Raw genomic sequence first — 14,024 nt, 5'->3', positions numbered from 1 at the left:
GCTCAGAAATACACAATGATCATTATGAATATCATTACACAAGAAAATGCATCAGCCCAAACTATTTGCATATGAATTTAGAACTGTAGTAAAATCATCAGAAAGTCAAAAGCATCAGAAAGATGATGCAGATAAATGTACAAGATTGAACATCAGACTTGCTCAAAATATGTGCTGACTAATAATATTACTAAAAAATAAAAACTCAAAGTAGCCGATCTTTCTGATCTCTTTATCTCTCTCAACTAATAATTAATTGCTCCAACTATTTAGATATTCTTTTCAGTGGATTTTTAATTAAATAAAATGTTCTTAAACTTAAATGTAAATATCTTCTTCTGGTAAACTAAATATCTTATACATTTTCACAATTTTCTGCATTTGATGGTTGAAACAAAGAAATCTATTATTCAAGAAAACGACTGACGGATGTATCATAAAGAAAATATGCCTGACTTGCAGTTTTAGTTTTAGCTAGAGAGAAATGACAGATTTTGCCAGACACTTTCAAAACAATAATTTTATTTAACCCCAAAAGAGTCACATTGAGATTAGTAGAAAGATGTAGTGGTGAGTGTTTTGATAGGTGACATGATTCTGTCATGGATGTTCATGGTGTAATAGCCGTGGGACTCCTGGTGCAGCTGCTTGATCTGATCAGAATGAAAAACAAAAACTAGTTACATACGTTTCTATGTTGGTTGCTCTATCTACACTAGAAACTGTGGTCTTTAAAGGGATAGCTGCGTTTTTTGTGTATTGTTGAGCACACCCAGGTTGAGACACAGAACAAATTTCAGCCACAAAGCTGACCCAATACAGTTTTAGCCTACAATATTTTAAGAATAAGGCTAATCTAATAGTATGATAGAGTGGTGATAAGATATGATTGACTTAAGCTGCAATAGTTTTTATTAGCTGAGCATATTGGCAGCCATGTTTTCGATGAGAGCGAGTGAAAACCTGAACTAACCTGAAGATTTGAATGTCTTGGTACATTCAGTTAACAGAAACACTGCTTGAAATAAAATAATCCATTCAACAATATATACGTGCGTGTGTGTGTAATGATGATGATGAATGGTGGTGGTAATCATGTCCGTTTTTCCTATCACCTGACAGCAGGGTGGCTGTCAGGTAGAGCATATTGTGTTAACAAAGGATTGGCAGTTTGAGTCCCAGCTCCTTTTAGCCTCACTAAGTATTCTTGGGCATGACACTTGGTCATAGTTTCACCCACATGTGAATGTGGATGTCATTTGAGATTATGGTTCTGGAAAGGGTGTGGTCACCTTTCGCTGTGGACTTAGATGAAAATGCTTCTGTGTGCAATTGGATAGACTTACAACCAATAAGACCAATGATCTGGATGATGGATGCAGAATGACAGAAAATATCTCAACAAACGTGCTGGATGTAGCTTTCTAGGGTCAACGACTTTTGCCGGGGGAGTTACATGCATAGACATATAACAGTAGACGCCGCATCGACCGCTACTGCCTATTGCCGCTGACGAGCCGTGGGGCCGCCATCTTGGATCTGTTTGGCAGCTCAATGCGCACTTTATCAATCGTAACTCTGAATTCAATTATTTTCACGCGAGTTTTTTGTTTTGCTGCAAACGTCATACATGTAGCTATGATACAGAACACATGGTTCGGCGTATTTTAATAGTCATAGTGGGATTAACAGTAATAGAATATTCAGATACATGTGATATGTAGGTCTTTTGCAAACACTATATACACTATAAATATAAACACAGCAATAGAAATCATAGACACGGTATATATCAGAGAAAATGAAAATATATATAAATCATATCAGGACAGAGAGAGATACCTAATACCAGGCTCTGAGAAATGAACACTTTCCCAAAATAATAAAAATACACCCTGAATTTGAACACACTACAGACACAAAGAAACTCTCATATTTACTTGGGGAAATGCCCAAATGTGGGAGCACAGAAGCTAAATCAGAACCGGAGAAACACGACTTAGTATTTACTTTTTAATTGTTTTGTTTTTAATATTTATTTATTTATCGTATCAACACACACACACACACACACACACACTTCAACACAGATTAAGTATTTATTGTTTTTCCACTATTTTCATGATTTTGATTGATTCTGAATTGTTAACTGCAGCCCACACCAGAGACACTGGATGGAACAGTAATAAACAACTGACAAAATCAGTTTTAGGTTCAATAAATCACCTGTTCTGGGTAATGTTCAATCCTACTTGTGAAAAGTAATCCCTCGAGGGCTGTTTTCAAACGTCCGTCTATTAACGCAGGAATATGCTGCACAATGTTCTTGTATCGTATTGCTTCCGCTGCTCAACTAATAGTAAAACGACCGGTCCAAGATGGCGGCCGCATTTCTCGCGCCCCAGCAGCCAATGCGGCGTCTACTCTTATATGTCTATGGTTACATGAAGAAAGTCACTTAAAATGGCGGCAACAGCCAAATCAAAAGACAGCTGCTGTCACCACGTTAAGCCCGCCTCTAGCACGCCGGGGGCTTGTGTCTTTGCCCTCTGCTGATCCAAACCACTGTTAAACGGTTTGAAATCTTGTGCAGGTCTAAAGGTAAACAGAAAGGACAGCTTTGTGCCTCGTTCACAATTCATAAAGGGGAAATGTCCTCTTTCAATCCATTTACCAGGTTCTATGAAGATTCGGGTCCAATTCTGGTCAGCCTGGGCGAACCCAGCCGAATCTGCCAGCGATTTGGTTTCGTTCTGCAGATCCATTTGGCAAGGACGCCATTTTGTCCAACTACAGTGAAAAATGGGAACCAATCACAAACATGTTTTTTCCCTGCCACGCTAGAGGCGGGCTGAACAAAATGACAAAAGAGAAATGATGTCTTACTGCTTTTTTATAAATCCAACATGGCTGCCATTAAAGAGCAGCTGTCTTTCGATCCGGCTGTTGCTTCCATTTCAAGAAACTTACTCCATGGATTTCCCCTGGGTAAAAGACGTTAGACGCCATTGACTAGATAGCCGTCGCTCCTAGAAAACTACAACAGGCTGTTTCTGCAGACGTCATCCAGATCATTGATCTGATCGATTGTTGCTCTATCCAATTTTGTATAAAGGCATTTTGATCTACGTCTGTTGGTCACGCCCATCGGAAGTTGGACGTAACTGCACCCTATAGACTTAATGTCTGGCATTAGCCAGGCTCCTCATATATAGCTTTGTTTGACAACCTAGCCTTTTCTTTGGCCTTTCATACACAGGGTGCTATTTGTCAAAAAAAAAACAGAAGGGGGGATGATTTTTTAAAATAGTTTCTTTATTATTGTTTTCAGTCTATGAAAAAACTCCATTGACTTGTTAAAACCAAAACGAACAGTTTCAAATTCCGAGTTTCCAGTTGTCGTTGAACCCATCACACGTCTTACGTTATGTTGTCAGTGTGTCTTCCCGCCGCAAGGGAAAAAAAGCTCCCAGATTCAAGTGAAAGCTACCAGCTATATTTTCATTTAGAATGGGCATTCGCAAATGGCTGAAAAAGCCAGAATCTACACCGTTAGCGTCCCTGGAGCCAGAAACGTATGTGCTGTCTGTCAGTATTGAATATCCGGTAACGCTTTCTTTTACAGTCCCCTAATTACCAGGTATTTACCTGGTAAATTCATGGTAACACCAAAGTGTTACTAGGTAATTACCAATGGTAATAAGAAAGTAAATACAGTGAAACTGTTGCCAAAATACTGGGCATTTACCTGGTAACTATATAGTTAATTATAGCGTGTTATTACTGCTGTTAATAAGAAGGTATGTACAGCTAAACTATGGCAAAACTATGGTAAATGTAAGTGTATTATTGGGTTATAAACTGGTAATAAGCAGGTACCTACAGTCCCCTAATTACTAGCTATTTACCCAAGGGGTAATCTAACAAACCTAACCCTAAAAATGTGTGTAATTACATGGAAACAAGCTTGGCTTTCTTTTACAGTACAGTTTTACTTTACTTACCGAGTACATTACCGTGCATTACCCAGTATTTTGGCAACGGTTTCACTGTATTTACTTATCTTATTACCCTTGGTAATTACCTAGCAACACTTTAGTGTTACCATGAATTTACCAGCTAAATACCAGGTAATTAGGGGACTGTAAAAGAAAGCGTTACCGAATATCCTACTCTGATTGACCTTGTTTGAAGATCGTTAGATTCTAAGAGTTTATGTACCATCAGTTAAGTTGCATCCATCTTAACCGATGGGAGTCATTGTCCCCACCGGAGAAAAAAATAATTTAGCAGAGATAGGGATAGGAAAACCAGAGGGGAGGGAAATGCCCCCAATGCCTCCCATCCTCCCCATCACACCCTGTTCATACACACAAAATGCAGGTTAGGTCCCTGAAAACATACACACTGGATAGGTTCTGTGAGGGTGCAGATTTTCACATTGTCCACTCACAGTTGTAACAATTGAAAATGCAGAATGGACCTTGAAGACATTTCTTACCTGAATCTGGCAATGGTGGTGTCATCGGATGGTGTTTTTTGTATTTGTGTGTCCTCTTACCATGGACTTATGAGTTATACTCTGCCTCTCAACACCTAGGCTTTATTAAGTTGGAAAATAGTTCATATATATCATAGTTTATATATATATCTACTACTAGCATCTCTATGTTTATGTATATGTATAGCAAAAAAGGTTTTGACTTGTAACATACTTCGAACTTTTTCAAGAACTTTAACTGGACCAAATGTCCATGACCCAGTATACAAGATGGGTCCACCAGGTGGTGATATGTTAACCCGTTGTCACAGACCAAAACAATTTTAGCTTATAGCTAGTTGATCTGACCATGTCGAATGCCATTTCATGCCTTTTTATGTTTCAGTAACTGATCACTTAAAATATCTCACTCTTAAAGCTGACAGAGCTTAAACTGGTTTGGCCGCTTCTTTTATTTCAGGATCACAGGACTGTCAACATATTTGTGGTTTACATATTAGTAGCATTAATGGTATTACAGATATGAAACTAAACTATGTGGAAACCAGGTGTTACCCAGCCGATGGCACTTTACAGTAGTTTTCCATCTATTTCTGATAAAATACCAAGGTGTATCATCAGTGGGTTTTAGTGTCATATGTGATGTCATCAACCTGGTCAACACCTTGAAATGAAATCACTTGCTTATCTTTTCTCTGTCTCTCTCACAGGCTCCTGAGTCCGGGTGGTGTTGAGCTCATAAAACTGGATAGAATAATTGCATCAGTACAAGTTGGTCACAGTGCCCCTGTCCATGTAGCTGGTCTGCCTTAAGGTGCCATGGCCACAGGAACCCAGGGCCACCGTGACCACATCTTGGACAAAACGAAGTTCACGGCACCCACTGGGAGGCGCAGGAGAGCAGAGGGAAAGCCGAAGAAGAACTTCCCCTGCCAGGAGTGTCAGAAAGCTTTCAACAGCCTGGAGAAGTTGAAGGTGCACTCCTATTCTCACACAGGAGAAAGACCATACCGCTGCTCCCACCCCGACTGCACCAAGGCTTTCGTCTCCAAATACAAGCTGCTACGGTACTGACAAGCAGCATCACATAGCGGGCTGCAGCATGTTGCTTTTCTCTTTCTCTTTTCTAAAATAGTGCTGTGAAGTCAGAATTATGTGTTTATGATTAATAGATTTCAGCTCTTGTGTTTTTGTGTATTGTAAAGCATGCCTACATGATTGCCACTATTCTGAGTGCTCATAGAATGTGTCTGTGTTCCAAGGCATATGGCAACTCACTCACCGGAAAAAAACCACAAGTGTTCATACTGTGAGAAAATGTTCCACCGCAAGGATCACTTAAAGAATCACCTACACACTCATGACCCATACAAGGAGGCATTCACCTGTCAGGAGTGTGGAAAGAGCTACAATACCAAGCTGGGCTTCAAACGCCACCTCGCCCTCCATGCTGCCAACAATGGAGACCTCACTTGCCAAGTTTGCCTGCTGCCATTTCCCAGCACCGGGATTCTTCTAGAACACCTCAAGACACACGCGGGCAAGTCCTCAGGCGGGACCAAAGAGAAAAAGCATCGCTGTGAGCACTGTGAGCGGCGGTTTTACACCCGCAAAGACGTGCGGCGACACATGGTGGTGCACACCGGACGCAAGGACTTCCTATGTCAGTACTGTGCCCAGCGCTTCGGTAGGAAGGACCACCTGACACGCCACATGAAGAAGAGCCACCCCCAGGAGCTGCTGAGGGTAAAAACTGAGCCAGCTGATTCGCTGGAGCCCATTGTCTATGACCTGGCATCTGGGGACATCAAGGGTGAGCTCGCGGGAATGTTGACGCCACGTCCGCACCAGCTGAACATGTACACAGGCCCTGTCCTGGACACGGAGCCCTTCCCCACCGCAACACACCCCTTCTCTTTAAAGTACCCGCTGGGCCCCAACTTAACCTCATACACTGTCTCCTCACAAGAGCGGGAGCAGAATCTAAAGGGAGAACTGGAGACCTACCTGATGGAGCTGCAGAGCAGCATGCCCTCCTCATCCTCTGTAGCCCAAGAGCCCCATATCCCCTCCTCCAAACTTGAGTTGGAGCCTCCTGGAGGCGGGCTGGAGGGAGCCAGTGATGACGTGTCCATGTCCAAAATGTCCACATCTGTGGCAACACCCACAGCAGGAGACTCTCTGGCTTCATCCTCCTCTCTGATGGACTTCTCACAGCTTTTCAACTTCCTTCCACTCAACGGGCCTCCATACAACCAGACAGGAGGCAGCGGGGGGCAGAGTATCGCCTATCAACCCAGCGAAGAGCCCACTCCTCTCATCCAGCTGCCTCCCCAGTCTTCTGAGGGCCCAGAGGGTGCTGAGAGTCCACTTCAGGGGCTCCCCTCGTCCTTCATATCCAACCTGAGCACACCAACCACACTGCCCCGCTTCCACCAAGCTTTTCAGTGACCCAGTATGTAAATTCAAATGGCACACATACATTCTAAAGCCTGATTTATACTCTGTCGTACAACACTTTTTGATGTGTAGAGCAACAGAAATGGATAGATGGATAATAATGTCGCTCGACTCTTCATCTCATAGTTGTGCACCCGTAGAGTCTTCTTGTGTCACAGACACTGTCATATTTTGTCTAATTGTTGACATTTTATATTCGGCTCTTGAACAATTTATTTTTCATGTTGCTCTCCTGACAAACCACCGCTCGTTGTCCTCTCAGTAAAAGTACATTCAGAATCTCTCAAAATCTAAGGTATGAAAACATATAAACAAACTGACAGTATCAGGATGATATAATGTAAACTGATGACTGAAAGAGACAGCTAGATGTGTGTGGTTACTATGGAGACAACTGAAACATTTTGTTCAGGTTTTTTGATCATCACAAATGTCAAGCGACGGAGTATAAATCAGATTTAACACACATACTGATTTGCATGTCCAGCTTCATGAGTACACACACACACACACACACACACACACACAGACACGGTTAGATTGACAGAGAGAAGATGCCAACACATGATTTTAGCACTTCTGTCCTTAAATGCAACAATAGAAGCAGACAGTCGCACACGGTTTGGATAAATCTGTTTTATGGAAATTAGGATGAATTATTTTACCTATCGGTCATTTTTATTCATCAGCATATTGCATAATGTAGACAAAATAATCCTAGTGTGCTGCTTATATGTAAAAAAAAAAAGTTCAGTTTCATAATCAGATTAACCTGCTCTACCTGCAGGTTGTCATCAGATTACAGGCAGCAGTGGTCAGCCACAGGCTGTGCTCTCACAGGTCGACACAGCTCTGAGCACCACATGCACATCACCTGTCCTGAACTTGTTTTCCTGTAGTAATGTGGAAACAACTATATATTGTAGTTTGTAATAGTGAGAGCAGAGAAAGTTTAAACATCAATGAGTCTTTTGGGAGCTGAAGTAATTAGACATAGATGAAAAAAAAACTATAAGACCTGATGTCCATGGGCAGTTTTTTTTTTTGCAGCATATATTGTTTTTCATATAGCACTTTGAACTTTGTGGTGTTGTCAAGCATCACATATCCTTTGTTTTATGTCTGTTTATTGTGGTGTGGTTTTTAAATGACCGATTTATAGTTCAGACTGATTTTTGTCCTTAAAGGGATAGTGCAGGTTATTTTGAAGTGGGGTTGAGGCACTCAAGAGCTGACTCTGAGTCTACTCTGCACTGGGATCCAGCTTGAGATGTTTGGCATCACGGTATCAACATGACTGTCAATTGAAACTGAACTGTAGTTTGTGTCACTTACGGCTCAATCCCCACAGCAAAATCACAGCTTATGGGAGTTTTGACCCACTGCTGCCTCCATCAGTGAGCTCAAATTGGTTATTTTTGTGACTTTGTGTCTGAATTTCTTTGTTGAGATTTACCTCAGTGCACTTTGGTGCAGTTTGTGTGTGTGCCCCAAGTGGCAGCGATGTTTTCAGTGTCTGAGAGCTTCCATGTCTAAAGCTGGTTCATGGTGAAGAAGGCACTCACACTTTCCCATTAATACTACAATATGTTTGAAAAAAATAACTTGCAGTAATCCATTACAGGCAGTGTATGTCTTAATGGCTTATACCACACAGTACGTGACAGTAAGTGAAGTCACCTCATCAACAGTAATGAGCTCACCTGACTGGGCTGGAGTGAAATAATCCAGTTTCAAGTATTTGCAAATTAATTTGTAATATTAAGCGAAATTATTACACCCAGCAACCTCGCGTCTCAAGGTGGGTCTGAGAGGGTGTTCTGGCCGTGCACCAGCCTCCTGGTGGGTCATGAAACTAAAAGGTTGAGAACCGCTGCTAAAAAAAAAAAAAAAAAGTTTTCTTGCATCAATTAAACACATACAGTAAAATGTGATAGGTTATACATAAGCAAAACTTTGGCCTGGTGCTTTTGATCAATCCATAAAGTAGAAGTGAATCTGCAATATAATGCAACAGTAGATGCTTCAGCATTACATTGCAGATTGTGTATGTGTATTTATACTGTATGTATGTATGAGAAAGACTACAAGTAAGCGACACTCATCTTAAAGTGATAGTCCAGGTTTTTGAAGTTGGTTTGCATGTAGTAACACATAGTCAGAACCAGCATAACATGGACAGGCTCACTCTTATCGAAACCAACAAGGATGGAAATGTGAAGTTTGTAAGGTGAGGTCAAGTTAAACCTCAGCTGATCATAGTGCTGCGCAAAGAAATAACTAAAATAAAATATTGATGAGACAATACATGAAAAGAAGATACCAACAATCAAGGAAATCATTCTAAAATAATAAAAAACTATATACTCAATAAAGAAACAAGCTATCTTGCTCAACCAGAGCTGAGAGTCATTCAGAAGTATTTTAAGTGGAGATTTTATTTGATAAGCATGTATTTACATGCGGAACATCTTGTTTTACCTTGTATTCCCATTGGCAGCCATGTTTTCATGCCTGCATTGCTAATTCTCCACACAGCTCAGTCAACACTGAATAATTGTCAGTACCTCATCCAACCCCAGGAAAAAGTCTGAAACTATCCCTTTGAGAATGATGTAAAGGATAAATGACAAAATTACATAAAGACACACAAATTATCTCCACATCAAGCACTTTGAGCAGGTATAGTTCGACTCCCTTTGTTGTGATTGCAGGACAGAAACCAAACTATGTTGTCTGGGAAGGGATTAAAAGAGAATATACTGTATTTTCAGTCCGTCATGAGTGTGTACATGTCAGTACATGTACATGTGTATATACAGTATGGTACCAAGTGCCATTGTATTTTTGTAATATAGAAGGTCTTTATAAAGAATGCAAATATAATCATAATGCAATTTTATTTACGGACTGCAAAAAAAAAATTGTGAAGGCAGGGGGCTGAATGTAATCGTTTCAAAAGATAAAAATTCTAAACCCCACATAAATGAATATTTTCCGTGGCCACCTAACTTACCTGTTTTTGAAAATAAAATAAACTAAGGACATAAAAAGAAGATGCATTATAAGCTATTTAATGTGATACTCCCCAATTTAAAAGTGAAATAAGCTATTCTCAAATGTTCCCAATACTTAAGCTATTAATTTTTTAGAGCATCAGGATATAGATTGAACAGAAATAAAGCATGCCAATCAAGTTTTATCTCTTTCTTATCTTTGGTGGAAAGATGCTGAATAAAGTCAGTAAGCTGCCAAGTGTTGCTGCTATTATGATCACTTGGCCAAAAGAAAGGGATGTGAAACAATATACCCGTGGTAATGATGGTAGTTTTAAAGCCCTAACCTTAAATGTTGTCATAAAACATAAATGTTTAACATGTGCAGATAGACATGCTGTACAGTCCAGAAATTAAACACACGCTCTACCTTCACTGTCCCAATATATTCCACAGTTTAGAATCCTTCAGTAGTTCGAGGATTTAAATAAATGTACTCTGCCACATGTTGGGACTTCTTCTTGCACAACCTGCTTTATACTTTAATTAGATTCAAATGGAAGTAACCATAACACAGAAAACACGTGTTTGTCCTGTAGTTTTGGAACGTGCTGCTGACTAAGTCTGTGAATCTGAAGCCAGGAAACACAGCGGCTGTGTTTACAATATCACATAAAGATTACAATGGAAATCCAATGTTCATGCAGGTAGAGGTTTGATGATCATAGCTTTTATAATAATAGTAAAGAAAAGTGACCAGCCACAGTAACGCTAGCTCAAGTACACTTTGCTACTTAAACCCTGAAAGAGATAGTTCAGGTATTTTTAAAGAGTGTTGGTATCATGTACTATGGTTAGTGCTATGTGCACCTTTGCTGAGAACCAGTTTGAAACTTGGAGGCTCACTGAAAACAAGGAAAAACTGATTTTAGCCACTTAATAGAAGACTCCCCTTATAAAAGCTACACCAGCGTAAGTCTAGAACATGTTAGCCAATTTCTGGCTGGAAAACTGAAGTTTGTTTCACTTGGTAATCCTTTCACTCTCCCACACCAAAGCCCGGAGAGAAAATCTGTGATTTTAACATGAAGGAAGTTGTTGATCCACTTCGGCCGCCATCAGTGTGTTCACACGTTATTTTGTGACTTGGTTGTTTGAAATCTAAGTGAAAACAAGTCACTAAATGGTGCAGTGGTCCCTGCAGGCTAGAATTAAACTTTTTACTTTGTTGCATAAGAGTGAGTACTTTACAAACTTAAGTTTCCTGTCAGAAAAAGGCTACCTTTTCTGGTAAGATGGTAAGATAAAGTGGCATAAATATTCTTAAGATTCTGAAGACTGAAGCAGGTGTAAATGTTATGAGATGAGCCTTTTGTTATGGTGTGAAAATCAGTTTTTCCTTGTTTTCCCATTGGCAGCCATGTTTTCATTGTGTACGAGCCTCGTCTCCTCAGGCTGTTTCACTCACAGTATATCCAGCAGTGACTATGTACCAGTATCTTACATAACCACACCTAAGAACACCTGAACTATCACTTAAACTCGGTCATGAGATGACCAGTTAATGCCTTAAAATCAATCCAGACACACATACACACAAACATCAACATGTCATCACACACACTGCTCTCCATAGGTTAGTCTTACAGTAACATTCTGTAAGTTCAGCTTTCCCTCGGAAAACCTCCAGATTCTGTCCATAATTCCAACATTTATAAAGATTCTGGAACATTGCACATGAAACTGAACTCTTTTTTTCTTTTAGACTCGGAAAGTTGAAGTGAGCAGACACCAATTCATTCAGTGGAAAAGTTTCAACAAAATCAAATAGTAAACTACAGTTAGCACTGATGCATTGCTTTGACGTGTCATTAGCAACTGCTGTTACCTCTAGTGACTGTGTTTAGATTTAGATTTTCTCTCAGCTGTAAAGATGCATTATGTTCAGCTGCTGGTGGTATCCATCGTTTGTGGACCGCACATGGCACCATGATTTTCCTCCTTAAATCAGCTTGGTCAAAGTTTCTGCTCAGACAGTGACAATCTAAAAGAAATAGTCTGTTGACGGAAATCACAGAGTTCTATACAGAAAGCTGAGGACACAAATGTGAGTTAGTTTTTAGTCCTGTTGCAGTTACTGTGTTTGCCAGCTGTTGCTATGATCTGACGGCTACAGTCTCCTTATATTAATGTCCTAACAGCCATTCGCTGGGGCTGGATATTGACTGAAATGTGTATGTAGCAGATACTCATGATGACTTAAAATCAAAATGCTAACAATAAGTGAAAATGCACACCCAATCTACTCATTTCGTTCACTCACAACTCATTTTTGGCAAACTGAACTTTAAGCAAACAGAAATGTTGGACTTGTACGTTCTACATGGAAAGAAACATATTTCAATTTCACATTTTGAGATATATTTGTCATGTCAATATCTGTAAAGTGGCTTAGTTCAAAAGTACTTGAGGCAAAATCGTCACTTGAATGGTTTGTATTTATATAGCACTTTTCTAGTCTTGATGACCACTCAAAGCTGCTGTACACTACAGTTTTGCCATTCACTCACACTTTTATACAGCACATCTATGTGCATCACATTTTCCATCACTTATCTTTCATACCAACTCACATGCTGCCAGCACAGCTGTCAGGAACAACCTGGGGTTGGGCAAAGCCTTGAATCGAACCCCCAACCTTTGAGTTGAAAGATGACTTGCTCTGCCACTGAGCTACCGTCACCGTCAGCCCCTTCACTAGATGGTGAAGTTTAGCGGGTAAACTCTAAAACAGAGAAATGAGCAACATGTATGTGGGTTCTTTCAACACAGGTAACCCCACTAAAAAAGATTTTGTTGCCTATAGAGGAGTTTGATTTTTGAGTTTGTCACATTCAATGCCACACATGTACTGTTAACAAATAATGTGCATCACACAGCAGAAAAAGGCCCCGACACTGCTGGTTACACTTTTCTATCTTACACTTCAGTCCCTCTTTCAAACTCAGCAGTTCTATAATGATTTGAGATCGCTGCTTGAACAGTGTACGTCATAAGGTTACTCTCGTAGTGGTTGTATCTATTTCAGACAAAAGGCAGATGTTAGCAGGTGTTTGTTTGTGACGAGCAGAAAAGTGGCTATGGTGAGCGGCAGACCAAACATTGGGCTTCTGTGTGTGTTGTAATGCCGTGACATGACTAAGGAGTATGGAGAACTGTTATTAAAAGGATTCCAGCTCATACCCTCATTGGTCAATACAGAATAAGCATTTGGTCAAAAGATGCTGTTATTGGAATTTATTTTACGTTAATTCTAGCTTTAGAGTTGTGAATCAGAAAAATCTACAGTACAGTGACCTCATTTTCCCCCTCTCAGTTGTCCCATAAAGATGATGAATCTGCTGACATCAGGCACTTGTGTTGTTTACTTCAGCCAACATGGTTGAACGGTGCTTGAAAGTTGGGGCTTAATTTGATGCATTTATTGAAAACGAAGTGACTACTAACACATGTAAAAGATTGGAAGTAAACAACACTCGCCACCCATCAAAACTCTCACAAATATAACACATACACAATAAATTAGTGGCAGTGTAGCTTGCATTTGCTATGCTAATACTTAGCAAAGGTATAAACATTATATAGGGCTCAGGTTTGGAAAAAATAAAAATCATTTCTATTTGTTCCCTCGGTTTTGGAAATCCGCGCTCTTGGATTTGTAAACTGTTTGACTAAAGCCCAATGTATACTTCTGCGGAAAGTGCTCTACGTAGGTTACGGAGATCCCTCTACGTCACCGGAGAGGCTGTCGGAGAGTCACTGCGTCGTCTCCAACTGCATGAAATGTTGTGTCCGTGTCTCCGTCACTCCGTCAAGGGACAACGGAGACGCCAAGGCTTGCGATTGGTCCTCAGGACAGGCCGAGATAACACTGCTCTGTGCCGGCCACTGTGCGCACCGAGGTGTCCACAGAGGCGGAGCTGATCACCAATGACAACGTCACTGCCAAACTATGAATACGTCATATCTTAATACACAAACCACATGTTTACACTCTAAATTTATCG

The 14,024-nt window shown here is 40.4% G+C and overlaps 1 protein-coding gene across 1 annotated transcript; it reads left to right on the top strand.

The window, feature by feature from the left end:
* Window positions 1-5,485: 5,485 nt before the first annotated feature.
* Window positions 5,486-6,952, top strand: LOC310944990 (zinc finger protein PLAG1-like; the record flags this gene model as incomplete). Its single annotated transcript, XM_083910867.1, has 2 exons — window positions 5,486-5,568; window positions 5,764-6,952. The coding sequence occupies exon 2, from the start codon at window positions 5,768-5,770 to the stop codon at window positions 6,950-6,952; it is 1,185 nt and encodes a 394-aa protein (XP_083766993.1). The 5' UTR covers window positions 5,486-5,568; window positions 5,764-5,767.
* Window positions 6,953-14,024: the final 7,072 nt, after the last annotated feature.

Source organism: Microchirus variegatus (assembly GCF_963457635.1).
Source record: "Microchirus variegatus genome assembly, chromosome: 2".
Classification (NCBI taxonomy): Eukaryota; Metazoa; Chordata; class Actinopteri; order Pleuronectiformes; family Soleidae; genus Microchirus; species Microchirus variegatus.
Note: the sequence above shows the minus strand (reverse complement) of the source record. Positions and strands in the feature narration are given on the sequence as shown.